Consider the following 24,102-nt stretch of genomic DNA (forward strand, 5'->3'; position numbering starts at 1 on the left):
GTTACCAAAGTTGAGCGTGACACTCAAAGTAAGTTCCACGTTCTTCACATTTATAGTCCAACTTTAGCCTTGCCTTTTTTATATGTAGTACTTATGCGTAACTTTGTCCATGATAAAATGAACATTTGCGGAAGATGTTGCACCGTACCCGGATACAAGGGCGGAGTGAGCACTCCTGTACGTGCTCTCACACAAGGAACAGAACTTCGGGACTAAAGGTTCCGCCTTACCAAAAGTCGGACTTATTTTGTTGAAGGATTGGTAAAAAGAAAATCCCAACGCGCTTCCATGCTTTTGAAAAAGAGGATGAAAGTTAAAATTCAAGCCATTTAAACAGAAGAAGTCACCGCTCAGGCGCCGAGGATATGGCTTCACAGAGCTATAGCGCTTGTGTTCTCTGTCAGAGGGTGGCAGTCGTGAAGAGGATGTGCAGGGTAAGTGTCATTGAACGCAGCATCTTTACTATAGAGGTCAGACAGACAATCAGTACTGAGATAAATAAACTGAATTTAGTTTAGCTGTGTTCACAGCGTAGTAAACTTAATATGCATATACATTCGTTTATCACATTTCCTTTCTTTACTATGCTCTTCATACATTATGTGTTTGTGTGCATTGTGACCTTCTGAATTTCCTGTAAATCCGATAAAAAAAATATTGTGTTTAGAATAAATAGCCATGAATCTATTATTACAAATTCAGAGTGTGAGTTCATTAATGAATAAATGAAATCCAAAATAAAACATACTCGGATGGACTGCAAATTTTAAATTGAATACCAAAATCTTGGCCCCCATAATATATTCAATTATATTGTTTGTTTTTCTATTATTCAGTTTTAAATATCAGAAGGAGGTTGGTTATTGCTAACTCACTAGAGCTTAAAGGGGTGGTAAAGATAGACATTTATTGTCCCATGAGGGAGATTTGTTTTCACAGTCTGTTTCATGCACATGGCAATATACACAGACAAATACATCAACAGATAACATAAAGACAGGTGACACATAGATACAACCACATTCACAACAACGACACCGGATCTATACAAAGTTAGCAAGACAGTTTGTTCAGCAGTGCAATGGCAGAAGCGACAAAACTTCTGCCAAAGCGAATCCTCCTACACCTCAGAGTCCTGTATCTGCGTTTAATGCGTAAAGAAACATTTGTTTTCATTTTTTCATCCTCAGGGAATGAGTGCAGCTTCACAGCTGCAGTCCCAGGTAGATATCCTAAAAGGAGAACCACACAGGAAGCACCCAGGTGTGACCAACCTGAAGACTCTGCGCCTACCTGAGGAACTCCAGACGGCTGCACGGTCGATCATTCACAGTAGGTGACGTTATGAATGTGGCTGTCAGTTTGCACGCCAAATGTTTCTGTAGCTTCACCGTGCGGCTCTTCAATCTCTGCACCTGTAGGAGCTCAGGTGCCTCGGCTGCCAGATCGCTCTCGTAGCCTCACAAACTTCCTGTGGAGCAGAAAACAAGCCGTCGAGACTTTGACTCTGAGGCAGAAAGCTGTGAGCCTAGAGAAAGAACTTTGGGAGAAAACGATGGAGAAGAGAGGAGGTGGGTAACACATGAATTAAAGAAATAATAATGGCTGTATAATAACTGCAAAGAGATTATCTAATGCAGCAACTTACAAAAGTAAATGTATTTTATATTGCAGATATAGATGAACAGTTGCTGGAAGACCGCATCAAGAAAAAAGTGTTTTCAGAGCTCAGAAGAACCACGTATCACTGGACTCCCATGAAGTAACATTTCTCAACAACTAATTTTCAGTTTGATATTGACACTAGCTTTATATAAAGTTTGTACACTTATTGTCATCACATCTTTCTGTTAATACATCAGGCTCTGAACAAAGCCAGAAGTGGAGCCCTTCTTTAGTTGTATTTTGGAGCGTGTAACTGGTGTGGATGGTTCTCTGTACAGCCCCCGCTCTGTGTTTCAGGTATAATGAAGAGTTAGGTGTGGTGTACATGACGGCTCGGCTGGCTGGGGGCTATGTAGCAGTGAGGAGAGCTATGAATGAGGTAATGAACGAGTTGTGGAGATCATAAGTAAACTGACCTGACAATACCAGGGCTGAGTCAGTGCACCCATGTCACAGAAAAACATATTTTTATACTTATAGTGGTAAAGCATGGAAGAAATGGCCTTATTACTGAGGATGAGCCCTGGATGTAGCCGGTCAGACTTCTGCCTTTTTCTGTCCTAAACGACTGTTGTTGTACTTTCATTTCAGATAAAGAAGAGGGATCCTTCTTTTGCCCCGCAGTCTCTCCTGGATTTTGGATCAGGGCTGGGAACCGTTGTCTGGTTAGTGTAAAACGTTGCTGCAAAAAAAAGAAGAAGAAAAGGAAGACATACTTTATTTGTCCCAAGGGTGGACTTTTTTTTTCAGATCCAAAATACACACACATGCACAAATAGGACCTATACATGCACCAATGTAGAGATGTCGGATGAAGGGGCTGTCCATTAAAGACACCCCGAGCAGTTGAGGGTTCGGTGCATTGCTCAAGGGCACCTCAGCAGAACTGGTACCTCTCCACCTACCAGTCCACAGTCCGTACTTGGTCCATCCAGGGACATAAACCCAATTCCCTCAAGTTCGCAAGCCAAATCCGTACCGACTGAGCTACCACTGCCCCAGGCTGTTTTCATGTAAATTACAAGACTATGAAGCGAACCTCTCTCTTTCCCCCGCAGGGCGTCACACTCGTGCTGGGGCGACACTTTGAAGGAGATGGTGTGTGTGGACAGCTCCGGGCCCATGAACATTCTGGCAGAACGACTTCTCAAAGGTGCTGCACACACAGACATGACTTGTATCAGTTTGGATTTGTAACCGTTTTGTTTTTGGGCTTTTGTCAAATACTTGATCAGAAAATCGAAGCGTTTGTTGTTTTGTTGAGCAGGTGATGACGAAAGAGCTGAACCTCACATCAAACAAGTCTATTTCAGGCAGTTTCTCCCTGTCTCTCCTAAGGTAACCCCCCCCCTCACTTTTTACTAAAGGAACAGAAAGACACACTCTGTGTTCAGAAATAAAAGGATTTGCTAGCCTTCAATTGCAGTTGGAGTGGCTAAGAAACTGTAACTGTGTTTTTTTCTGTATATTGCTGATAATGCCAAAGTTATATTTGTTGACAAAAATCCTCACAAACACAATCAGCTTTTTATGCTTCTTAAAGCATTTGAAATAGTTTTTCAATTTAAACTTGTTAGTCCAGGACTACATTTGCTACTCAACCACAGGAGCGTTGTTAGGATTTCCTTTTTTACAGTTGGTTCTGTGCTTGGATCATTTTTATATGAATGGAGTGGCTCACTTACATCTGGAGGATGAGTAGCCCTGACATTTTCTGTGTTTCTCCTTCCAGGTGCAGTTTGACTTGGTGGCAGCAGCCTTCACCCTGTCGGAGCTTCAGAATGTGAAAGAGCGAGAAGAGGCAGTGTTAACCTTGTGGAGAAAGACAAACTCGTACCTGGTTGGTTAAAATTAGGACAAAACTTCTACCTAACTTAACCTATAGATGATTTGCACTTTACTGCCAATTTCATATCGTCCTTTTGTAGGGCTGGGCAATATATAGAGAAAATCAGATATTTTTGACTAAATACCTTGATGTTGATATTGTAAAGATGACTGTTGGTGCTTTCACCAAATATTTTCACAATTAGAGCTGAGATAAATAATCATCAATAATAGAACAGTCTGGTAAGTTCAAAAAATGACATCATTTTAGTGGGACGCAGCCTTTAAAAACAAAAAAAAAGACAACACTAAAGCCATTTTACAATATCTAAAATCTAAGACAATATTGAGTCTCATATCACTAAATCGATATACTATCAATATATTGCCCAACCCTAGTGCGTTGGACTGTGTGAGGGCCTGTTGTCCTTGCACATTTAGTGAATATATATACTAGATTTGAGATATGTTGTCTCTAAATAGCAACTTGTCTTCAAAACTGTTCTGGTACATAGAAGTCCTCACCTTTTTATTGACATTTGATTGTTTTTTTCCCTGTTTTTTTTTTTGCACAGGTGCTGGTGGAAAATGGGACTAAAGATGGCCATCAGATGCTTATGGATGCCAGAGACACTTTGTTAAAGGTATTCAAATACAGCAGATAAGATGGCACTTTAAAACCGTCGTAGGATAATATGTTAATGATAGTATGTAGTGTAAATGATCTGACACAGTTTATGAAAACAGACTGATGACGTGCAGTTGTCTATTTCCAGAAACAAGAGAAGACTGTCTATGACACCAGACCAGCATCAGTGTTTGCTCCGGTACGTTTTAAAACTGAGCTGCTAAACAATATCATGGCGTACTTTCAACCAGCTTCTTGATATGCTATGTTTTTTTTTGTTTTTTTTTCAGTGTCCTCATGAACTGCCGTGTCCTAAACTGGCCCATGAACCCACCACACCCTGCAACTTCCAGCAGATGTACCAACCTCTGCCTCTGCCCGGGGTAAGAAGCCGTTGCCTCGTTCTTTTCCCGTTGTCCCTTTGAAAATCTCTGGTGTAAAGCATCTGTAGGTGGGCCTAGTTTCTTTGTTTGCTCAGGCACTGTATCAGTATCATCACTGCTCCTGCTGACTGTGTAAAACACACCGATAACAGGGTAAATCATAATTGTGTTACACCAGTTACTGACTGAAGGATGCAAAAGTCTAAACAAATAAAATGAAGGAAAAAAACCACATCACTAACACTCACAGATCACTCTCAGGTTGAAACTTGTAGTTCTGAAAAAGTTCAAGTTGCACATCTTTAAGATGTTAAGATCCATGTTTTATATGTTATATTAATTCATTAATATTGGTGTATGCCATTATATTAATTCATTATTAATAGTGATGTATGCCTTATGTATGCATTTCAGAAAGTTGTCTTTAAAAAAAAATAATAATAATAATAATAATATGACACTTAAAGCAACACTAAGGGTCATCTCCCATTCCCTTTAAAAGCCTGGCGCGTTTGTACCTTGGCACATTGCTATTATGATGGCGGATTTGCACCGGAATATTTTTATTTGTAATCTTCTATGTGTGTGTGTGTGTGTGTGTGTGTGTGTCAAGCATAGTGTGCGAGCGCTGTGCACGAGCCTAGGCACATTTTACTAATTAGCTGTTAAAATAACAATGAAATGTTGCGTTATTGACTTTAGACCAAGTTTTTGTTGGTCAATCACTTTCTGCTGCCGCAAGATAGCAGTATGCCCAGAATGCACCTGAACACACCTCCCTGGGCGCAGGTGCATTTGCTATTTAAACGACGTGGGCGCTGGATGAGAAATTAAAAACTGCGTCGGTCTTAAAATAGCAAAGACACTTGCGTCAGGCTGTGCGCCATGCCGCACCGTGCCCTATGTCCCTTGTCCAGCTTTGGTCCCCCTACAGGTTGTCTCATTGGAATTACAGCTTGCACGGTGGCCGTAGCTCCAATGAGACAACTTGTAGGAGGACCATAGACTGTTAAGATTGATGGACAACACATATGGTTTGGCAAAGTGCTGCAAATGTGGAAGTGTCTTAAACCTGCATTATAGCTTAATTCCAGCAGGGGGCGACACGTGTGGTTGCAAAAGGACGTCTGTTTCTGTAGACGTCTGATAAAGTGACCCACTTCTCACTTGATTTATTATCTCAGTCAACATTTTCAGAATGAGATTATGGTCTCAATCGCTAGTTTTTTAGGAATTCTGCAACACAGATTGTTCATTTTTTGAATTATGTTCTTGTTGATTTTAAAATGGGCAATAAAGCAGGGGGTGTTTTAGGGCGTGGCTATGATGTGATTTTCAGTGAAAGTATGTAATGCACCGTGGCTCCTCCCTCACTCACTCCTCCCTCTCATCTAAAATCGTCACATCCACAACCAGGATGGCTGCGCCCGTAACGACAAACTCGACGACTCATAGCCGGTCTCCACAAAATAATGGGTGACGACACACACGCGCTCTGTCCAATAATATACAGTCTATGAGGGGGCCTGAAGCGGTGGGCTGCGGAGCTGTAGTTCCACTGAGACAACCTGTAGACCTGTAGGGGGACCGAGGAGGGAAAAGTTAGTGTTGCCGTGCAGTAAATAGGTTAAGACTTTTGACAGATATTATTGTATACTATTTAAGCAATTAAAATTTAGCTTTTTCCCCCCAAATTGTTTTTATTTTTTATTGCTTTTCAATAAAAGAAATGTATTGCTTAACCAATGACTTGATAGAACTATTGGTAGAATCCTGGATTACTAAAATAATCAATAACTACAGTCTGAATAAATAGACTCCCCTTATTTTATATTCCAGCACAATGAGCGGCAGACGGAGAAGTTCAGCTACCTGATTGTGACTCGGGCAGAACCAGCGCAGGCAGAAACAGAAGGTGTGGACTGGGCCAGGCTGATCGCACCGGTGCAGTGCAGAACAAGACACGTCCACTGTCGAATGTGCTGCCCTGATGGACAACTACAACACCTGGTGGTGACAGCACGAAAACACAGCAGGTAAAAGGTCCTGCTCCTCATCGGCAGAGTCAGCATGTCTTTACAAATGTGTAATTGGGATACAAAGCTTGGGTTTGATTTGTTTTTTTCTCCAGAAATGTGGTTGAGGAGCTGTAAGGGACTGTATTAGTGGCAGCAGTATTTAGTATATGGCATACACATGAGAAATATTTTTTATTAGAGGTATATGATCAGATATTAAGTAAATAAGACTACAAGTCAACCGGTCATTCAGTGCCAGCTTTTGGTATTTGGTCGTTTTTAAATACATGGTGCCATAGACACATTCAGCATTGACCATGGTATCTCTCAATCTGACTGAAATTTGTTTAATTTCCGTCAATCAGAGATGAATACCGCTGTGCCCGGAGCAGCGACTGGGGAGATCAACTGCCAATGATTCGAAGAGTGGAAGACGACGTCCAGAGTGATTCAGAGCGTTGAGTCAAAGAGGAAGAGACATTCTTTACTTTTGAAACACCCTAAAACTGAGATATGCCTACCAACCAAGGAGTAATAATTATTTAATTCACCAGAACATCTGCTTTTTCTTACTGGAAATGTTAAAATACTGACTCATGTGACAATCTGATTACTTCACTAAAAAGTCATAAGGAAGTACTTGACCCAGCTTTATTGTGCACCACCTTTAATAAACCATAGTCCCATTCTTATGACAAGTTTGCTGCAATTTGGACAGTAATGTGATATTTAACAAGGGACAACATCTGGATAAATAGCTTCCCGTTACTGAAACAATCCCAAAGTCTAACAGTTTGACATTTTTGTTGGGCTACGTAGCCCTTCAATGCATGACCAATCAGATTCCAGCATGCCCTACAGTAAATGTACACAGGGATGCCGTCACAACTGTATTTGTCTGAGTCTCGTTTTCTTTGATCTATTTAAGTGCTTAGTATGAACAAAGTCTTAGAAAACCAGATTCACAAACTGGTCTCATGTGGTATGAAACCACTTTCCAAGCAGTCTTCAGTCCCATGTGTGATCCTCAGTTCTGAGTCGTCATCTTTGTAATTCAGTGAATATGTACACCCAATTCCTGAAAACCTTAAGTCAGCACACATTCTTTCAACATCGGTTAACTCCCAACGATCTCTGTCAGTGCTGAAGTCAAGTCCGGATACTTGTACTCAAATCCGGCCTCCAGAGTCTTCTTTGGTATGACTTTCTGGCCCTGCGTGAGGACCACGGCCCTCTCTGAGCCCATAAGGGTGTTCATGACAAAACCAGGCACAGGGAAAATGGTAGGCCTCCTCAGGATCCGGCCCAGTTCTTTAGTGAACTCATGGTTGGTGTTCAGTGCAGGCGCGACCCCGTTGAACACCTGTGGTGGAGGGGAGGGAGTGTCGGACTGAGCGGGGCGCTCCAGGGCGTGGACGATGATTCCTGCCAGGTCTGAGACATGGATCCAGGGAAACGGCTGTCTTCCTGACCCCAGGGTGCCTCCGAGGCCGAGCCAGAAGGGGAGCAGCATTTGCTTCATGGCACCGCCATCGCGGCCTAATACTACCCCTGGTGGAGAGAGGGAGGGAGGAATTGATTAAGAATGGTTTAGAATGGCACTAGGCAAGATTTACATAAAGTTAAACTCTTTTCACCAGCCTAAATCTGAAAGAAGTACTACAACTAAGAAGAGTTACGCCGTCACTATCCACCCGAGACCCTGCTGGTACAAGTTTACTAAAAGAAATGTCGGATTCTAAAGAACGACAAAAGTACTGAGATTTTAAATTTTAGAAACAAAGCATTTACGGTTCTCAACACAGCAGTGAGCAAGCGCTCCATCCACAATAATGAACTATTCTACATTTCTCATTGTTATGGTCTTTTGTGCAAAATATGATGAAAAGTGCCTGTTAATTTCTTGGCAAAGCGAGGCTACTGTACATTAAACTGCCAGAATTTTATAATGTAACTTCTGGTATCCAAGTCAAATACCTTTATTTTATTTTTTTACATACCAGACCTGATGACGACTTGTTTGGTGGTTTTTGTCACATTCTCAGGAAGGAGTGCAGAGTCCTCCCACTCTTTCACCAGCTTAGAGAATAAGTCAAATGGTGTCCATTCAGTATCTTCTGTATACTCAGCTGTCAGACCGGGCTTGTAACAACCTGTTGGTCGAAGAGCAAAGTAAGAAATTACAGCAATAGATTTCACTGCCTACTTTCATTTTCTTCATATACGTTCACATTTTGGATTGTCTACACTGTAATTTTAATGTTGGTTTTCCAAAGAGTTACCTGAATCAAGGGTCTAAGGACAGAGGGTGTCGTATGCTGTTCAGATTCTAAAGGTCCTAGAGTGGGGCTGAACAATGAATCGTAATTTCATCAAAATCGTAACCTGGCCAACTGCAGTTTTCAAATTGCAGGAGGCACAATATTCATTAAAGGCTAAATGTGTTGCAAAATAAAAAAGAATGCAAAGAAGACCTGGCCCACACATCATATTTAACAGACTTACATCTTTGTTTGGTACAGAGCCCTGCAAAAATCACACCATGATGATTTTATGAAAATGTGAATAATGATGTAAAAAAAAAAAATCTTTTATCCGTGAGGTTGTCTAGTCTGACCACTAATTTGACTATAAACTTTATAGTACGAAGTTGTATTATTAGGCAGAGAGACTTACCTACGCCCGTTACCAGGACCCAGGACTGAGGAGGACTGGGAGAAGCAGCAATGGCTTGAGCCAGAGATTTTGTAGTGTCGAGACGACTGGAGAACAAATCCTTTTTATAGCTTTCATTCCACCTGAGACCACAAATAAAAACAGATCACGACATACTCGACAACACCACAACAACACTCATTTGCAGACATAAGTGTCCATTAGTGGCGGTAAGGAATCTGTACATTTTTAATGGATCTAGACAAATTCAATTATATGGAAGAATTCAAAGCTTTAACTGAGCAGTACAAATACCCTTCATGGCCAAAATTATGCGGACACCACTGCTATCATTGCCAAGGACAGACTGCAGCATGTCACTGGGTCTGCAGAGAAGGTGATTGGCTGAAATCAGATGCCTCCCGGACTCTGAAGTGTGCTGGAAAGATTGTGGCTTATTCCTCCCACCCAAAGCCACAAACCCTTTGAGTCACTCTCCTCTGGCAGGAGGCGGAGGTCCATCACGCCACAAAAACTGTTTTTTTTTCCCCATCCGCCACTAGCTTTATGAACAAGGACCAGAACCCACCCTGACACTCTCCACACTCCTCCTCTGGCTCTACGTGCCACTGTACCTAATCTACTGAACTCTTCTTTTTATTTTTAACACACTATGTGTGTGTGTATACAGTATTTATTATTTATATTTTAATACTTGATTTCTTATCTTTCTTATATTTAGAGAATGTGTGACAAACACCTACAAAAACAAAACAAATTCCTTCTACAGTATGTGTAAAAAAATGTACTTGGCAACAAAGCTTCTTCTGATTGTTACATGATTGTCAAACAGCTCATTCCAAAGCTATAGACATCAGTCTGAGTCTATAACAGCCTCCACTCTTCTGGGAAGCCTTTCCACCAGATGTTGGAACCCTGGCTGCAGGTTTTTGGTTCCATTCAACCACAGGAGCGTTAGAAGTCAGCCACTGATGTTGGGTGATAAAGCCTGGCATGCAGTGTATCTCAAAAAAGTGTTGGATGGGGTTGAAATCACTGCTCTATGCAGGCCTGACAAGTTCTTCCAAACCAAACTGGGAAAATATTTTCTTTATGAAACTGGCTATGAGCATGGGGGCACTGCCATGTTGAAACGTACAATTACCTTTCCCAAATGGCTGCCACTAAGTCAAAGCAATAAAAAGCCTCGGGCCCACACCACGGTTCTGAACAGGGTCTCCACAAACGTTTGCTCACCATCGCAGTGGGTTCATTAGATTCTCTCCAGCCAAATTGACGGCGCCCTCGCATGGTGGGAGGCCGTGAGACTCCAACTCACCCTGCAGAAGCACAGAGGAAAAAGATGTTTATAAATGGCACTAGATTTAGAGACAAGTACAGTGATCTGCAATACAGAAAGGGGAAATTCAAAAGACTAGAGACTAGACTAGACCAAAATTAGAGCATTTAAAAAAAATTCTTGCAGGAGATGAGAAAATGACCTTTGTCTCTAGTGTTTGACTACAACTGTAAATTGACCTGAGATTATATTAAAGACTCTGAAATAATTATGATTATTTTTATTACTTTCTATGGATCATACCCATGTTATCTTCCCCGGACCAGGCTGGCGAGATATCACTGTGACATCATGACCTCTGACTGTGAGCAGGCGAGTCAGCTCACGGCCCACGAAGCCAGATCCCCCTCCTACAAGTTAGGCAGTAGAGAAATGCTCATACAAACAGAGAAACCAAAGATGCACATGGAAACCATCAGTTGCCAGTTAAAATAAATGTGGATGAGAGAAAAGACCGTTTAGGTTATATTTGCACTAGTTTGACTAATATCTCATATGGATTGTGCTGCACTATTGTGTATTTACACATATCATTTGATGCAATCAGGGTGTGGTTGCCACCATAGCATGTTTATAATTTCTTTAATATACAGTCTATGGTTGTCACATACTAAAAGCACAAGGTAGTCAGAACGTTGCACAATGCGCATGCGTACTATACATGCTTACAAAACAGGAATTTAGCAAACATAGCTTTGACTTACTTAACGGTTAAAAAAACAGTGACAGTTTACAACGTTTAACCACATAGCGCGCTTTTTACCTGTAACTTGTCTGTTGAACAGTATGCAAACACAGGTTAACTTATTTTGTACATGTACCTACATTTTGCATGCAATGCTAACAGTGCTCGAACAGTGCAGAGCTAACAGCTAGCTCGAGTTGTGTCACGTTGACCTTTCTGAAGCGTATACATTTAGCTAATATTTAAATAACGTACATACCTATTAAAACTCTCATGGTAGTTCAATGAAGAAAAAAGTAATTTTACAGCTGAACGTCGCTGCAGGTTTCCCCGTTTTCTTTTGACTGACTATACAGTTCTTTCTCGCCTTTTTTGGACCAATAGGCGCTCCGTAAACATGTAAATACGTCATTTTGTAGTTTATAATGGGACTTTTTTTAAAGAAGAGGTGGAATAGTCACTGGCTAATTTATTTATACATGTATCTGGTAAAACAATAAGCTCATTTATTATTTTGAATTAACTCATACAGTCTAGGTCTTTTATACAGTTCGGTCTATGCCAAATAAGAGAGCGAGATACCATATGGGGATTGCAATAAGAGATTATTGATGATTGATAATTTGCTTTAATTTAACCTATAATGTTAAATGCTGGAATCATGGTCAAGAAAATAATAAAAAAAAATAATATATATATATATATATATATATATGATCTTTTATCACTTATTAATATTGTTAATTAGTTCAGAATATGTTTTCTTATGCACCTTTAGCTGCTGGGTGAATGATGTCTGTATGTTGTTTGTACATTTCAGCCATTATTCTTATCCTTGTCTAACAATGACATGCACTGTTCATGCTGCTTGTAATTTCTGTTAACATGTGTTTTGTATTGGCTATGGTTTTAACCTATTGCGAAAGACCCGGAAGCTGCCTGTTTTCCGGTTCTGATGAAGAGATAAATTGAGCCTCGGCTTCATTAACAGCCTCTTGTCTTGTTGCTGTGATGCAGGTCGGCCGCGTTGCGGCGTAGGGAGACACAAAACAACGTGCGACTGGCTTCGACGGTATATATTCACGTTTTGTATTCCTGTTTCCTATTAGTTTATGTCGCAGTTAATGTGTTTATCTATCTGCTTGTGGTTGTTTGTTGCGGTTATGTCCATTTCCGCACAGACTGTCGTTGTTAGCATTGTGGCTTCAGTAGCGCCAAACCGACCGCACGTGGTCCGCACGTTCCGTGTTAATGAGCCGAGCTGGGCCGTTATTAGACGAAGTAACTTGTCATTTGTTTACAATCTATTTTAACTGTTATACTGACCTCCTAGGTGTCTTAATATCAGTAAGGGTAACGCGTTAATTTAAATAACGTTAAAATCTCTGTATAATGCAATAAAGCTAATCCACACCACCAGCTACATCCTCAAAGACCTTCAGTTGAATTGACATCGTTCTAAAACAATATTAAAATTGAACATTACCACGTTATCGGTTGTATTGGACTGCAGTTTCAGCTAGGCTACTGAGTGCATTGAGTTTATATTACCATGCATTTCCACCTGTTGCAGAGGTAATGTGCTCTTATTTTCATCTGCATCTCAGAGCAGATGCAGGTCAATGGGGGGGGGGGGGGAATATAAAATTTGTGTAAATCACTTTGCTTTAGTTCTACATTGTACGGTCAAACCTTAATGATGAGTTGCATGTGAGTCCGTGTTTCAGCTGAACCTCATGATTATTCTTTCACTGCACTGATGGGTTTGACAGTACGGATACTATTGAGGAGGTTTATTGTGTTAAATGTTGGGACTAACCTCAAGTGTTCTTCTTTTTAGGATTTTTAAGAACCTGGACTGGATTTATCTTGATAAGGTCAGTATCTGTCTCTATCAGGACCCTGTAGGTTAAATAAATGCAGCACTGAAACCTTCATTTATATAAATTAGGTGGATGCAACTCAATTACCCGCTATCTTCAGCCTCCAAGTGACCATAAAGTTGAATTAAAATTTCAACTGAACTTTCTTTTGCTTCTACAGGTAACTGGAAGACGACGTGAACTGAATCCACGGCTGGATCACTCTAGTTTGGTATTTTGAAGTTGGGTGTTATTTATACTGTGTTCAGTTGTAAAGCAGTTTGAGCCCCATTAGATTTATTAGCTGCCTGACAATATGGAATGCTTTTTTTTTTTTTCTAAATCTAGAAACATTTATAGGGTTAAAATTGTGACTGTATGAACTCAAATGCACACTGGCAAATAAAGTGACTGTTTTAAACTGCATTGTTGGAATTTATTTGCCGATAACACAGGCATACAGAATATGGTTGGGATTTATCAGTTGGATAATAAAGATGAGGATAATGTATGGCGTAATGAGAACATACATAAAATCCGGATATGAAGAAGGTAGTCTTCAGCAGGTAGCTTTGACTTGACCTTAAGGGACCTAGACCTAGGTGCTACAGTTTACAGGCCATAGATGTCTATTCAGATGCCTGATCATGTCTAAGATCAACAGGTAGTTGGCACTTAATACAAATGCTTCAATGAGAAGCGTTTTGGAATATAAGCATAAATTTCAGTTTTAAGTAAATAACTACCTGTAAATTTCTTGACCAATTGTTTAAAAGAATTTGAAGTTGCGTAACTGTTTTAAAAGGAATAAATCCATGCAGAAAAGAAGCTGGCATCTACTTTTTGCTGCTCTTTAAAATGCAAAATGAGCTGCTGTTCATAAAATGTGATGCTAACATTACATACATGCCTGAAATGCACAACACTGATGTCAGAGTGGGGACTGTCCCTGGGCAGGGACTAGGAGGTGAACTGGCATCTCGGCTACCAGTCCACTCTGTACAGGGATTTGAACCGGCCACCCTCTGGTTTCCAAGCCAAGTCCTTGAGGACCCTGACAGGGCCAAGAGGAAGATTTCCTCTAGATTTTAATTATGAACAAAAATGGGTGCAGTTGCGTAGAAAGTGGATGCAAAGCTTTTTAAAACATGTCCTAATGAGTGACATAGCAACAAAATGTCTCCTTTTGGATAAGTTATTTCTAATGAATATTGCATAAAAAAAGAAACATGTCAAAAACCCTTTATTCTCAGAAATGCTATATATGGAGATTGACAGTGTTAAATGATACAAAACGAGTAAGTCAGTTAGGCAGTCTCTAACTGCCACAAAATGTAATACATTTTTTTTACTAAAAGTGTTTGCAGTTTTGAAATTCAGCAAGGGTAAAACAATTTCATTTCATGTCCTTGCACTGCAGACGTTCAGTAAAACTTTCCTTTCAATACTATTTACAAAACAAAATCCTCTTCAGTCAGTTGGTGCTTTGTTTTAGTCAAATGTTGCTTTACCCCAAATCTACACGCTCCACATGTATTTTTTAAAAACAAAATGTAACTGTCATAGAGAGCTACACTGTTTATTTAATGCTTATCTGCCATTTTGGCTGAAATGAGAGGAGGTCCTGCGCCATTTGTGGAGTCAGCATTGCTGAGTCCCTCAGTGTCTTTATTTTTTTTGGTTCGTGTTTGGTCCAGCGACGTGCCCTCGAATAGCCGAGCCATGAAGGCGAAGCCGTTCTGCCTGATGTAAGACTTTCCAGCAAAGGTGTAGAGAATGGGATTGGCACAGCTGCTAATGAAGGCCAAAGCCGAAGTCACTGCACGGCTGTTCGAGGAGATCTTGTCCAATCTGCAGATAAACACAAGATGTTAGACCACAACTACAGCTGAGACTTATTAAAGGTGCCCTGCCACAGAAAACCCCAAGCTCATATCTCACTTATTATTCATTCATCATTCTCATTTCCTATTCTAGAGCTGTTCATACTGTTCATATTGTAATATAACAACAATACTATTTATCCCAGCATCCTTTGCACTATGCTCCACATTTAAATAATTTTTATTGCACTCTTCATTACACTATTACCTCTATTTGGTTTCTGTTATATGGTTCATTATGTATATATTAGTGTGTATATATTGTTTGGTTGTTTTGTGTGTGTAAGCGCATTGTGAGCAACGACGTTCCAAAGAAAACTTCCTTGTATGTGTCCTCATACCTGGCAAATAAAGCTGATTCTGATTCTGATTTAGTATATTAATGAATGGATTACTCAATAGGCCCATTGGGCACAAGTCATATACACTCACCTATAGGATTGTTAGGAACACCATACTAATACTGTGTTTGACCCCCTTTGCCTTCAGAACTGCCTTAATTCTACGTGGCATTGATTCAACAAGATGCTGAAAGCATTCTTTAGAAATGTTGGCCCATATTGATAGGATAGCATCTTGCAGTTGATGGAGATTTGTGGGATGCACATCCAGGGCACGAAGCTCCCGTTCCACCACATCCCAAAGATGCTCTATTGGGTTGAGATCTGGTGACTGTGGGGGCCATTTTAGTACAGTGAACTCATTGTCATGTTGTCGAGAAACCAATTTGAAATAATTCGAGCTTTGTGACATGGTGCATTATCCTGCTGGAAGTAGCCATCAGAGGATGGGTGCATGGTGGCCATAAAGGGATGGACATGGTCAGAAACAATGATCAGGTAGGCCGTGGCATTTAAACAATGCCCAATTGGCACTAAGGGGCCTAAAGTATGCCAAGAAAACATCCCCCACACCATTACCCCACCACCACCAGCCTGCACAGTGGTAACAAGGCATGATGGATCCATGTTCTCATTCTGTTCACGCCAAATTCTGACTACCATGTGAATGTCTCAACAAAAATCGAGACTCATCAGACCAGGCAACATTTTTCCAGTCTTTAACTGTCCAATTTTGGTGGGCTCTTGCTAATTGTAGCCTCTTTTTCCTATTTGTAGTGGAGATGAGTGGTACCCAGTGGGGTCTTCTGCTGTTGTTGCCCATCCGCCTCAAGGTTGTGCGTGTTGTGGCTTCACAAATGCTTTGCTGCATACCTCGGTTGTAACGAGTGGTTATTTCAGTCAAAGTTGCTTTTCTATCAGCTTGAATCAGTCGGCCCATTCTCCTCTGACCTCTAGCATCAACAAGGCATTTTCGCCCACATGACTGCCGCATACTGGATGTTTTTCCCTTTTCACACCATTCTTTGTAAACCCTAGGAATGGTTGTGCGTGAAAATCCCAGTAACTGAGGAGATTGTGAAATACTCAGACCGGCCCGTCTGGCACCAACAACCATGTCACGCTCAAAATTGCTTAAATCACCTTTCTTTCCCATTCTGACATTCAGTTTGGAGTTCAGGAGATTGTCTTGACCAGGACCACACCCCTAAATGCATTGAAGCAACTGCCATGTGATTGGTTGATTAGATAATTGCATTAATGAGAAATTGAACAGGTGTTCCTAATAATCCTTTAGGTGAGTGTAAATTAGTATCTCTTATCAGGTGTTGTAGTGTTATTGCTTAAATATGCAACTCTAGTACATTTATAAGTAAAGTATGAAACAAAAAAATTAAAATCACTTTGTTTTAATACTTTTATAGTTTTTTCTGACTGTTAGTTGTTTAAAATCAATTTAAAAAAAAAAAAAAAGAATACCAAAAAACCCACTTTGTGCAAGAGAGTGGGTAAATGTGTGTGAGTCTTGTGTTACTCACGTTTCTCTTGCTTCACTGCCCTCGGGGTACCACTGAGCTGCCACCTTGGACACACCAAAACATACTGAGTGTTCATTCAAATGATCAGATCATACATTAGTAACATATTTCATGTCACCAGTAAAACAGTGCACACGCCCACACACACCTGTAGCATGTTGATCACGTGGTACGGCAACCAGAAAAGGCCAAACATCACCACAATAGCCAGGATGAGTTTCTCGCTGCGGACCTTTCGGCGGAACTGCGTCTTCCTCAAGCGTCTCAGGATGAGGACGTAGCAAGTTATGATGACGGCGTAAGGAAGAATGAATCCCGCCGTGGTCTCTAAGGCGTAATGAAACCTCACCTGCACACAGGACAATGCAAAACAAGTATGGGAAAGGAAGTAATGATTACATGTGTTTCTGTAGACATGACTGACTGGATCCATCAAAACAAGGTGTGAGCTATAGAAAAAGAAGACTGAATCTGTTCATTCATATGGTATCTACCTGAAGGCACAAGTTCATTGAGATATAAATTAGTCCTTTTTCATTGTTTCGGGGTTAGAATTAGGATACCCAAGCTCGGATTCACCAACAAGATTCATTTATTTATTTTTTTGTTATTTCTTTATAAGCCCACTTTGCATTACCTGCTCAGCAGCCAACAGCAGAACAGACATAGTTAGCTCCAGTTATTCTGGATCAACGACATTTCATTTACCAAATTATTCTGACGCCAACGGAAGTTCCAAAAGGTGTCTATCACTCAAGAAACAGCAACCACTAATTCCGAGCTAGCAAACTTACGTTACATGTGAAAATGGCAGGGTTTGTTGTAAATGTTCATGGTGCAATAAGGCCTGCTTGGTTCGGGAATATTTGCAAGGATTTACAAGGAATATGTTTACGGTATTTATTCTCAAACCGGGAACTTTTTTAGGAACGATTGGTGGGATTGCTGTGGTTGTAGTCCATACAGTGAGAGAAAATAAGGGTTAACCACCTATCTACCTAATATAAGTAGCTCACGTTACTGTATTGTGTGAACAGTTAACTTCATAAAATGTTGTATGTGCCGTTTTCTTTCACGGAGTGCAAATGTTTCACCCCAGAGTTATTTTTCACCTATCCTAGAATGAACAGTATGGTGTAGCCAGATCTTACTCCATTTTACTGTGAGACTAGCAACTGGCTGGTGAACATAGTGCAGCATTTTGCAGCTTGACCCTTGTATGGTATTGGGTCAAATTGACCCATTTCAAATTTTTACAAGAAGAAAAATGGTACAAGTTACATTTTTTTCTACCTGAAAATCAATGGCCTTACCTTATTTTTGGTAATAAACATGTATTCCGGACTCAATTCAGAAAATTATTCTGAATATGACCCTATGTTTTTCCATAGTGGATTTTTAACATGAATCATTACATTTTTACAAAAAACAAATCACAGTTCCATTTTTAGTTGTGTTCTAGTAGAGACTAATTACATCTCAGTTGTTTGAAACTGAGATAAAGACAACATTTGTTTATAGATTATAAAATAACATTTTATTTCAGAATTGTTTTTAAAACCCCAAATAAGTCACGGGTCAATTTGACCCGAGGGACATGAGAGGGTCCCAAAAGTGAAGACAATCCAAGGGTTAAGAGACAAATATTTCCTTTAGGAGTTGGTGGAGACCAAACCTAGAGCTAAAAGAAAGTGAACATTAGAACTTTTTTTTCCAGGTGGTCAAGATCATGACTCCAATGGGCTTTTTAAACTAAATAAATTAGTCAAGAAAATACTAGATTAACAGCAGATAATGAAAGTAATTGTCAGTTGCAACCCTGATGTACTTACGTGTTGAGGCAATGTGTGATTGGCCACACACACAAGTTTGGTTGTATTCCACCCATCGTCATTGTCCTCTCTCACCCCTCGGAACACCAGTGAGGGGATGGAAATGACCATCACCAATGCCCAGGTGCCTACGATCACTCTCTTCATAATCTTCCTGCTGACTTTGGAGGACACTCTCCTGGGCAACACCACGACCACCATCCTGTGCACGCTCATCAGCGTGATCATAAAGATGGAGGCGTACATGTTGGTGTTGCACAGGTAGAACAGGGCTTTACACATGGCTTCACCAAAAACCCACGTCTGTTTGGCCAGGTAGACGATGAAGAAGATGGTGATGGCCATGAGGAAGCCGTCGGCACACGCCAGGTTGAAGATGAGGAGGGTGGTGACCGAGCGCTGTTTGATGCGTGCCAGGATGCTCCAGGCAATGAAGAGGTTGCCAGGGACGCCCACGAGGAAGACCAAGCTGAGGATTAGAGCACCCAGGACTGTGGCGTTGTCATTGCTCACGGGGCTGTCATCTTTGTGTCCTAAGCCGTGTTCTGTGCCATTGGATACGGGCATGCTAGACGGAGGTGGGATCCTAAGGATGAGAGAGAAAGTTAGATCCTAAATATTTTATCTTTTATTATCATTAAAGTAAAATGAAGAATGGCTGAGTGGAAATGGGTATTTCATATTACACAGGGTTGGGTGCAATGATTGACATTTGTATTTCTGTGTGTTTGGTTCTATGATTGAATATAGTATTTAATGTATTTTGGAGTTGTATTAAGGATGCTTAGATACCAAGACTCTGGCCGATATGATAACCGATATTTACCGATGTTGATATGACCTGTATAAAAACTAGTGTATATGATAATCATAATCATCTTTCTTTATTTGCAAAACATTTGGAAAAGTCCATGAATCACAGATTTACCGCATTGGACCAATCTGATGTATAAAACCTGACAAGCATTGGACAGATGACGATATGTTGCTGATACACAATATTGTGCATCCTTAATTTGTATATTGCATTTGTAGCATTATAGTTTGTGTCTACTTGCCCAGCATGTAGCTAAATCTGTTACAAATATGTTGCTCTTCTCTTTGTATGAACATCAGGTTTTTTTGCCCATGGTCCTTGATCTATAAATGTCATAAGCACATTTTCCCTAATATCCATAGTCAGGGAAACTTGTGGATGCCTTTTCCATGACTTTCCTGACTTTTTTTTCCTCCATTTTACAATATGCTATCTCACAATGAGGATTTACCATCTCATTTTTATCAGAAACCTTCATTGTTTCTCTACTGATGGCTTCAAAAAAGTTTAGGACTAAAACCCGATGTCAGACATCTCTTTTGAGAGCCCCCTGGAAATATTTATCCCAGTCCTCTACATGCTTCAGTAACCTTTTCATCTGTACGATGTGGACTGCCACCAATGAGTCCTCTCCAAGATTAAGGAACATTAATTTGGAAAAAAAAGTGTGATAGAAGTTGCATTAACAAACAAAATTGTCCTTTGGCAATGTGGTTTTTTACAACTCATCTAAGACAAAGATGGTGTGACAGTCTGGAGTGAATTAAATAGTGTGCCCGTTACTGAATATAAACATTACAAAACATTGTCCATCAAAGGTACACAAGCTGTTTCCAGATCTAGCGGATGGCTGGCACACTGACGCAGCCTCTAAAATATTCACATAAGACTCTGTGGCCAACAGTGTAGCTCAACCTCAGACACAGCATGCTAAAACACGCCAAACATTAGCACAACTGCGTCAAAGAAGAGCACTATTTCGACACAGTCTTTGATTCACTTTGATTTTTTTCTTCTTTTCTTGTCTCTTCTTTTTGTAATGGAAACCAGTAACATGGAGTGCAGAGGTCACAGAATGTTGACCTTGAAGGAAAAGTACAGTTAAACATGGTGTGTCCCTGACAACCCCTAATTATTATTTATGATACATTTTGGCCTTTTATGGTCTTTAACAGGCAGGATAGCTTTAAAACAGGATTGGGGAGAAAAGGCGGGGTAAGGAGGTTGGATTTGAACCCCAACCACAACCAAGGGCTCTGTCTACATGGGGCGCACGCTCCACTGGGTGAGCTAGCGGTCCACCCAAAGAATCCCTTTTTTCTGGGAATATTTTGGCCTTTATTGACAGGGTAGCTTATCACAGGAGAATGACATGCAGCAAAGGGCTGCAGGTTGGAACTGAACCTGTGGCTGCTGCAGTGAGGGCTGAGCCTTGGCACACGGGGTCGCACATTCAACCAGGTGAACTACCCAGGCGCCCCCCGGACCCTGACCTTTATTAAATACTAATATTCCTATTAGAAAAATGAAACATGAGTTATGTAGAGAGAGGAAAGATCTGATCTCCACAAAAAAAAAAAAAAACATTTCCCTTTTGTGAGAACAAACCCTTATTTATTTGATTAATTTATTCATTGAGTCCTCATTTCCTTGCTCTGATCCAGCTAAAGCAAACTGTTTATTTTCCCCGGATGGATGAAAACAAGAGTGAACGAGAAAACAAAGTGAAACTAAGCCACTCTCTACAATCACTAGAAGAAAAATGCCACGGAAAGCCGAGCCCGAGCAACAAAGTGACGCTGTCAGGTGAAAGCCTTGTTTTACTGGAAATACAGCTTTCTTGTTTCTGTCTTTTTTGTCATTTAGTTGTTCCAACCCACAGACAACCATGCCAATTTAGGTGAAAACACAAGCGTCTTATTTTATAATGGATATACAACATAACTGTACTGTTGCAATAGATAAACTGCACTAAGGATAACACAAATCTGACGTAGTTTGTGTAAATGACAAAGTAAGGAAAGGACTGTATAAGTGTATGTGAGAAAATCAGACCAATTTTGAAAAAATACTATGCGCATTGGATTTACAAAAATAGGATTTTTCACAATTAGGGTTCAAAAACAACAAATGAAAATGTGAGAAACTTTGAAAAGAATCTGAAAATCCCCACGACACTGCAAATGACTTGTTCCTTCAAATGACTCTGTTTGCCAATGAGGAAATAGTGATGGATTATCTTGCAATCCAAAGATAAAATGATGAGTCATAGGTTTGTAATAAATCTGCTTTGTGTAAATAATCAAGTCAGAAAAAGTAAATTATTATTATGAGATGAAAGCAAATAATGGGAAAGAACAGATGTTTATGAAAGAAAAAGTCCTAAATTAGATTTTCCAGTGAAGGTTCAAAAGTGACTGACCTTTCCAGGACTTGATGTCTCTCTTGGATGAGTGTGAGATTCAATTATCCAACTGCTGCTCTCCTCTCGGTCTGACAGTGTTTCCCTTGTGTGATGGTCTCTGTTAGCTCTGTCCATAATAAACTGCATTGCATCCTGGCCCACAGGCTGTAACATGCCTTGGTTAAAGAAGAAAGAGAGGCATAGAGGAGTGTCCTTCCTAAACTTTTTCCCTCCCTCCCTCTCTCTCTCTATCTTCAGTGACGTGCAGTCATCTCCATGTGTGATTATATCCATGTGCATGCATCTCAAGTATCTGTGCTACAACACTGTGTCCATTAAAAATGCACATTTGTGCGAGTGAAATGACTCACAGAGATTGAAGAATTGGTGATTCAAATGCTTGCACAAGCTCCTTGTGTCATGGGTGCTGCTCACACACACACACACACACACACACACATACAAACACACACACTCACTCACTCACTCACTCACTCACTCACTCACTAGTTCATACAGGTTTCTCAGGAATGAGTTGCCGGGGAAATTGGAGAAATGAGAAGGAACACAACCCACCCTTGTTCAGTTTGTTCAGTGACGTCATGGCTGACATTCATGCATCTGTCAGCATCTGTCTCACAGAGAAGCTGGTAAGCCAGAATCGCCTATGTGCTCCATCACTGTCACTTTGAAATCTTGATTTTAAAAGCTGTGTTTCAATGGATGAAAGTATATGGTAAATGGACGACATTCACACTCTGAACACTTTACAACACAAGCCAGCACTCACCCATGCACACACACACACACACACACACACACACAAACACACACACACACACAATGGTGGCAGAAGGCTGCAAGGTGCCGACTGCTCATCATTGGGAGTGGAAGAATCAACATTCACACAAACACTTACACACTGCTATCAGAAGCCTTTTGGGGTTCAGTATCTTGCCCAAGTTGTTGTGTCTTTGTAAATTATAGAGGGTGGTCTAGATCTACTCCTTCTGTAAAGTGTCCTGAGATAACTTCCGGTATGATTTTACACTGTCAATAAAATTGAAATGAATAGACACGTTCAACATGCCTTCCAGATTACATTACACAGTTTTTTACAACCACTTTGGCACTGATTTCAGAACCTTGACGTCATTTTTCAAAACTCTAGACACAAAACTTACAACCAATGATCAAAATGCACTTTTGTTTTCATATGCTTGGATCCAACATACATGAACCTCAGATCATTTGTTCATTTAACAAAACTCACCTGTTCAATATGACACAATTTAACATCAAAGTACTACTATTTCAAAAAGCAATTCACACATTACATTTCAAATGAATGTCTATTCATTTCATTACAGTGATCAAACTATCAATTGAAACAACTGCTCAAAATGATAAGTAACAGTTGTATTACTCTCAATGCATAGTTGTATGGAGACAGAAACAATATTCCATGTTTAGATCATGAAAATTTCCAGATACTGAGATATATTGTCACCAAACAGCGTGGTGCATGAACCAATTAGACTACATTATGTGTGGATGTAATATTTCATCATCATTCTTTACTGTAGTGTACTCCTGTTTATCAGACACTGTTTCTATGGTCCTGTGTACCACCTTTACTGTAACACTATTTACAGTATTGACAGTACTGCACCATATGCATGCAGGCCCTTAGAACTGCCCGTCCAATTCTGCCAACTCGTTACTGATGATTGAGATATATACTTATATAAAGTGCTATGTATATTTACCTACTTGTACCACATTGTTCGCCATGCCCAAAGGCTTTTTTTCCAAGATTTTTGGCTAAATGCAATGTAGCTGAGAACCTGTGGCCAAATCCACGTGACAGAGTTGATGAAGATGTAGAAGTACAGAACACTGCATTTGATGTTTCACAGAACTGTCTTTTCTTTTCTATTTCCTAGCTGATAATTTAGCTTTGTTTCAAATAAACCTATGTTGTGATTGTACATATTGTCTTTCATCAATACAATTCAGATTTTGTTCAGTGATTCCACTGTGTCTGTAGTATTCTCTACTACTGCAGTGCTTTTACAGGGATGGATTTTCATTTAGTATCATCATGTATCACCCATTTTGTACTGCAATATTTTAATGATTGTACAAACAATGACACACAATGTTTTGAACATTGGACAGCCTGTGTTACAAGTGATGACCGT

The 24,102-nt window shown here is 40.3% G+C and overlaps 3 protein-coding genes and 1 long non-coding RNA gene across 4 annotated transcripts; 2 read left to right on the plus strand and 2 right to left on the minus strand.

The window, feature by feature from the left end:
* The first annotated feature begins 77 nt into the window (after positions 1–77).
* Positions 78–7,163, plus strand: mettl17 (methyltransferase like 17). Its single transcript, XM_032532540.1, has 14 exons — positions 78–434; positions 1,191–1,332; positions 1,422–1,571; positions 1,675–1,762; positions 1,963–2,044; positions 2,257–2,330; positions 2,724–2,818; positions 2,933–3,003; positions 3,398–3,505; positions 4,068–4,136; positions 4,269–4,319; positions 4,411–4,503; positions 6,343–6,539; positions 6,887–7,163. Exons 1-14 carry the CDS (start codon positions 366–368, stop codon positions 6,981–6,983), a joined length of 1,386 nt encoding a protein of 461 aa, XP_032388431.1. The 5' UTR covers positions 78–365; the 3' UTR covers positions 6,984–7,163.
* On the minus strand, positions 7,158–11,653 carry sdr39u1 (short chain dehydrogenase/reductase family 39U, member 1). The gene is made up of 6 exons (XM_032532541.1): positions 11,481–11,653; positions 10,780–10,886; positions 10,434–10,516; positions 9,198–9,319; positions 8,522–8,674; positions 7,158–8,072 (listed from the first exon to the last, which is right to left on the minus strand). Exons 1-6 carry the CDS (start codon positions 11,494–11,496, stop codon positions 7,639–7,641), a joined length of 915 nt encoding a protein of 304 aa, XP_032388432.1. The 5' UTR covers positions 11,497–11,653; the 3' UTR covers positions 7,158–7,638.
* A 524-nt stretch (positions 11,654–12,177) lies between these two features.
* On the plus strand, positions 12,178–13,495 carry LOC116699791 (uncharacterized). The gene is made up of 3 exons (XR_004334503.1): positions 12,178–12,293; positions 13,062–13,098; positions 13,265–13,495. It is a non-coding gene; the product is annotated as an uncharacterized LOC116699791 (long non-coding RNA).
* A 976-nt stretch (positions 13,496–14,471) lies between these two features.
* On the minus strand, positions 14,472–22,145 carry ltb4r2b (leukotriene B4 receptor 2b). The gene is given in 6 exon segments (XM_032532277.1): positions 14,472–14,934; positions 16,846–16,889; positions 16,994–17,194; positions 18,678–19,263; positions 21,917–21,957; positions 21,959–22,145. Coding segments are annotated over 6 exon segments (1,254 nt in total). The 5' UTR covers positions 22,073–22,145; the 3' UTR covers positions 14,472–14,666.
* Between the last annotated feature and the right edge of the window lie 1,957 nt (positions 22,146–24,102).

The sequence above is a fragment of the Etheostoma spectabile genome, chromosome 12 (assembly GCF_008692095.1).
Source record: "Etheostoma spectabile isolate EspeVRDwgs_2016 chromosome 12, UIUC_Espe_1.0, whole genome shotgun sequence".
Classification (NCBI taxonomy): domain Eukaryota; kingdom Metazoa; phylum Chordata; class Actinopteri; order Perciformes; family Percidae; genus Etheostoma; species Etheostoma spectabile.

Bases quoted from the DNA above. Each gene is read 5' to 3' on its own strand.
- mettl17 (XM_032532540.1), top strand. From the start codon at position 366: ATGGCTTCACAGAGCTATAGCGCTTGTGTTCTCTGTCAGAGGGTGGCA. The intron at 4,137-4,268 runs GTATTCAAATAC...GTCTATTTCCAG, and splicing joins CCAGAGACACTTTGTTAAAG to AAACAAGAGAAGACTGTCTA. The intron at 6,540-6,886 runs GTAAAAGGTCCT...TCCGTCAATCAG, and splicing joins ACAGCACGAAAACACAGCAG to AGATGAATACCGCTGTGCCC.
- sdr39u1 (XM_032532541.1), bottom strand. The intron at 8,675-9,197 runs GTAAGTCTCTCT...TTCGACCAACAG, and splicing joins GGTCCTGGTAACGGGCGTAG to GTTGTTACAAGCCCGGTCTG. The intron at 8,073-8,521 runs GTATGTAAAAAA...TCTCTCCACCAG, and splicing joins ACAAGTCGTCATCAGGTCTG to GGGTAGTATTAGGCCGCGAT.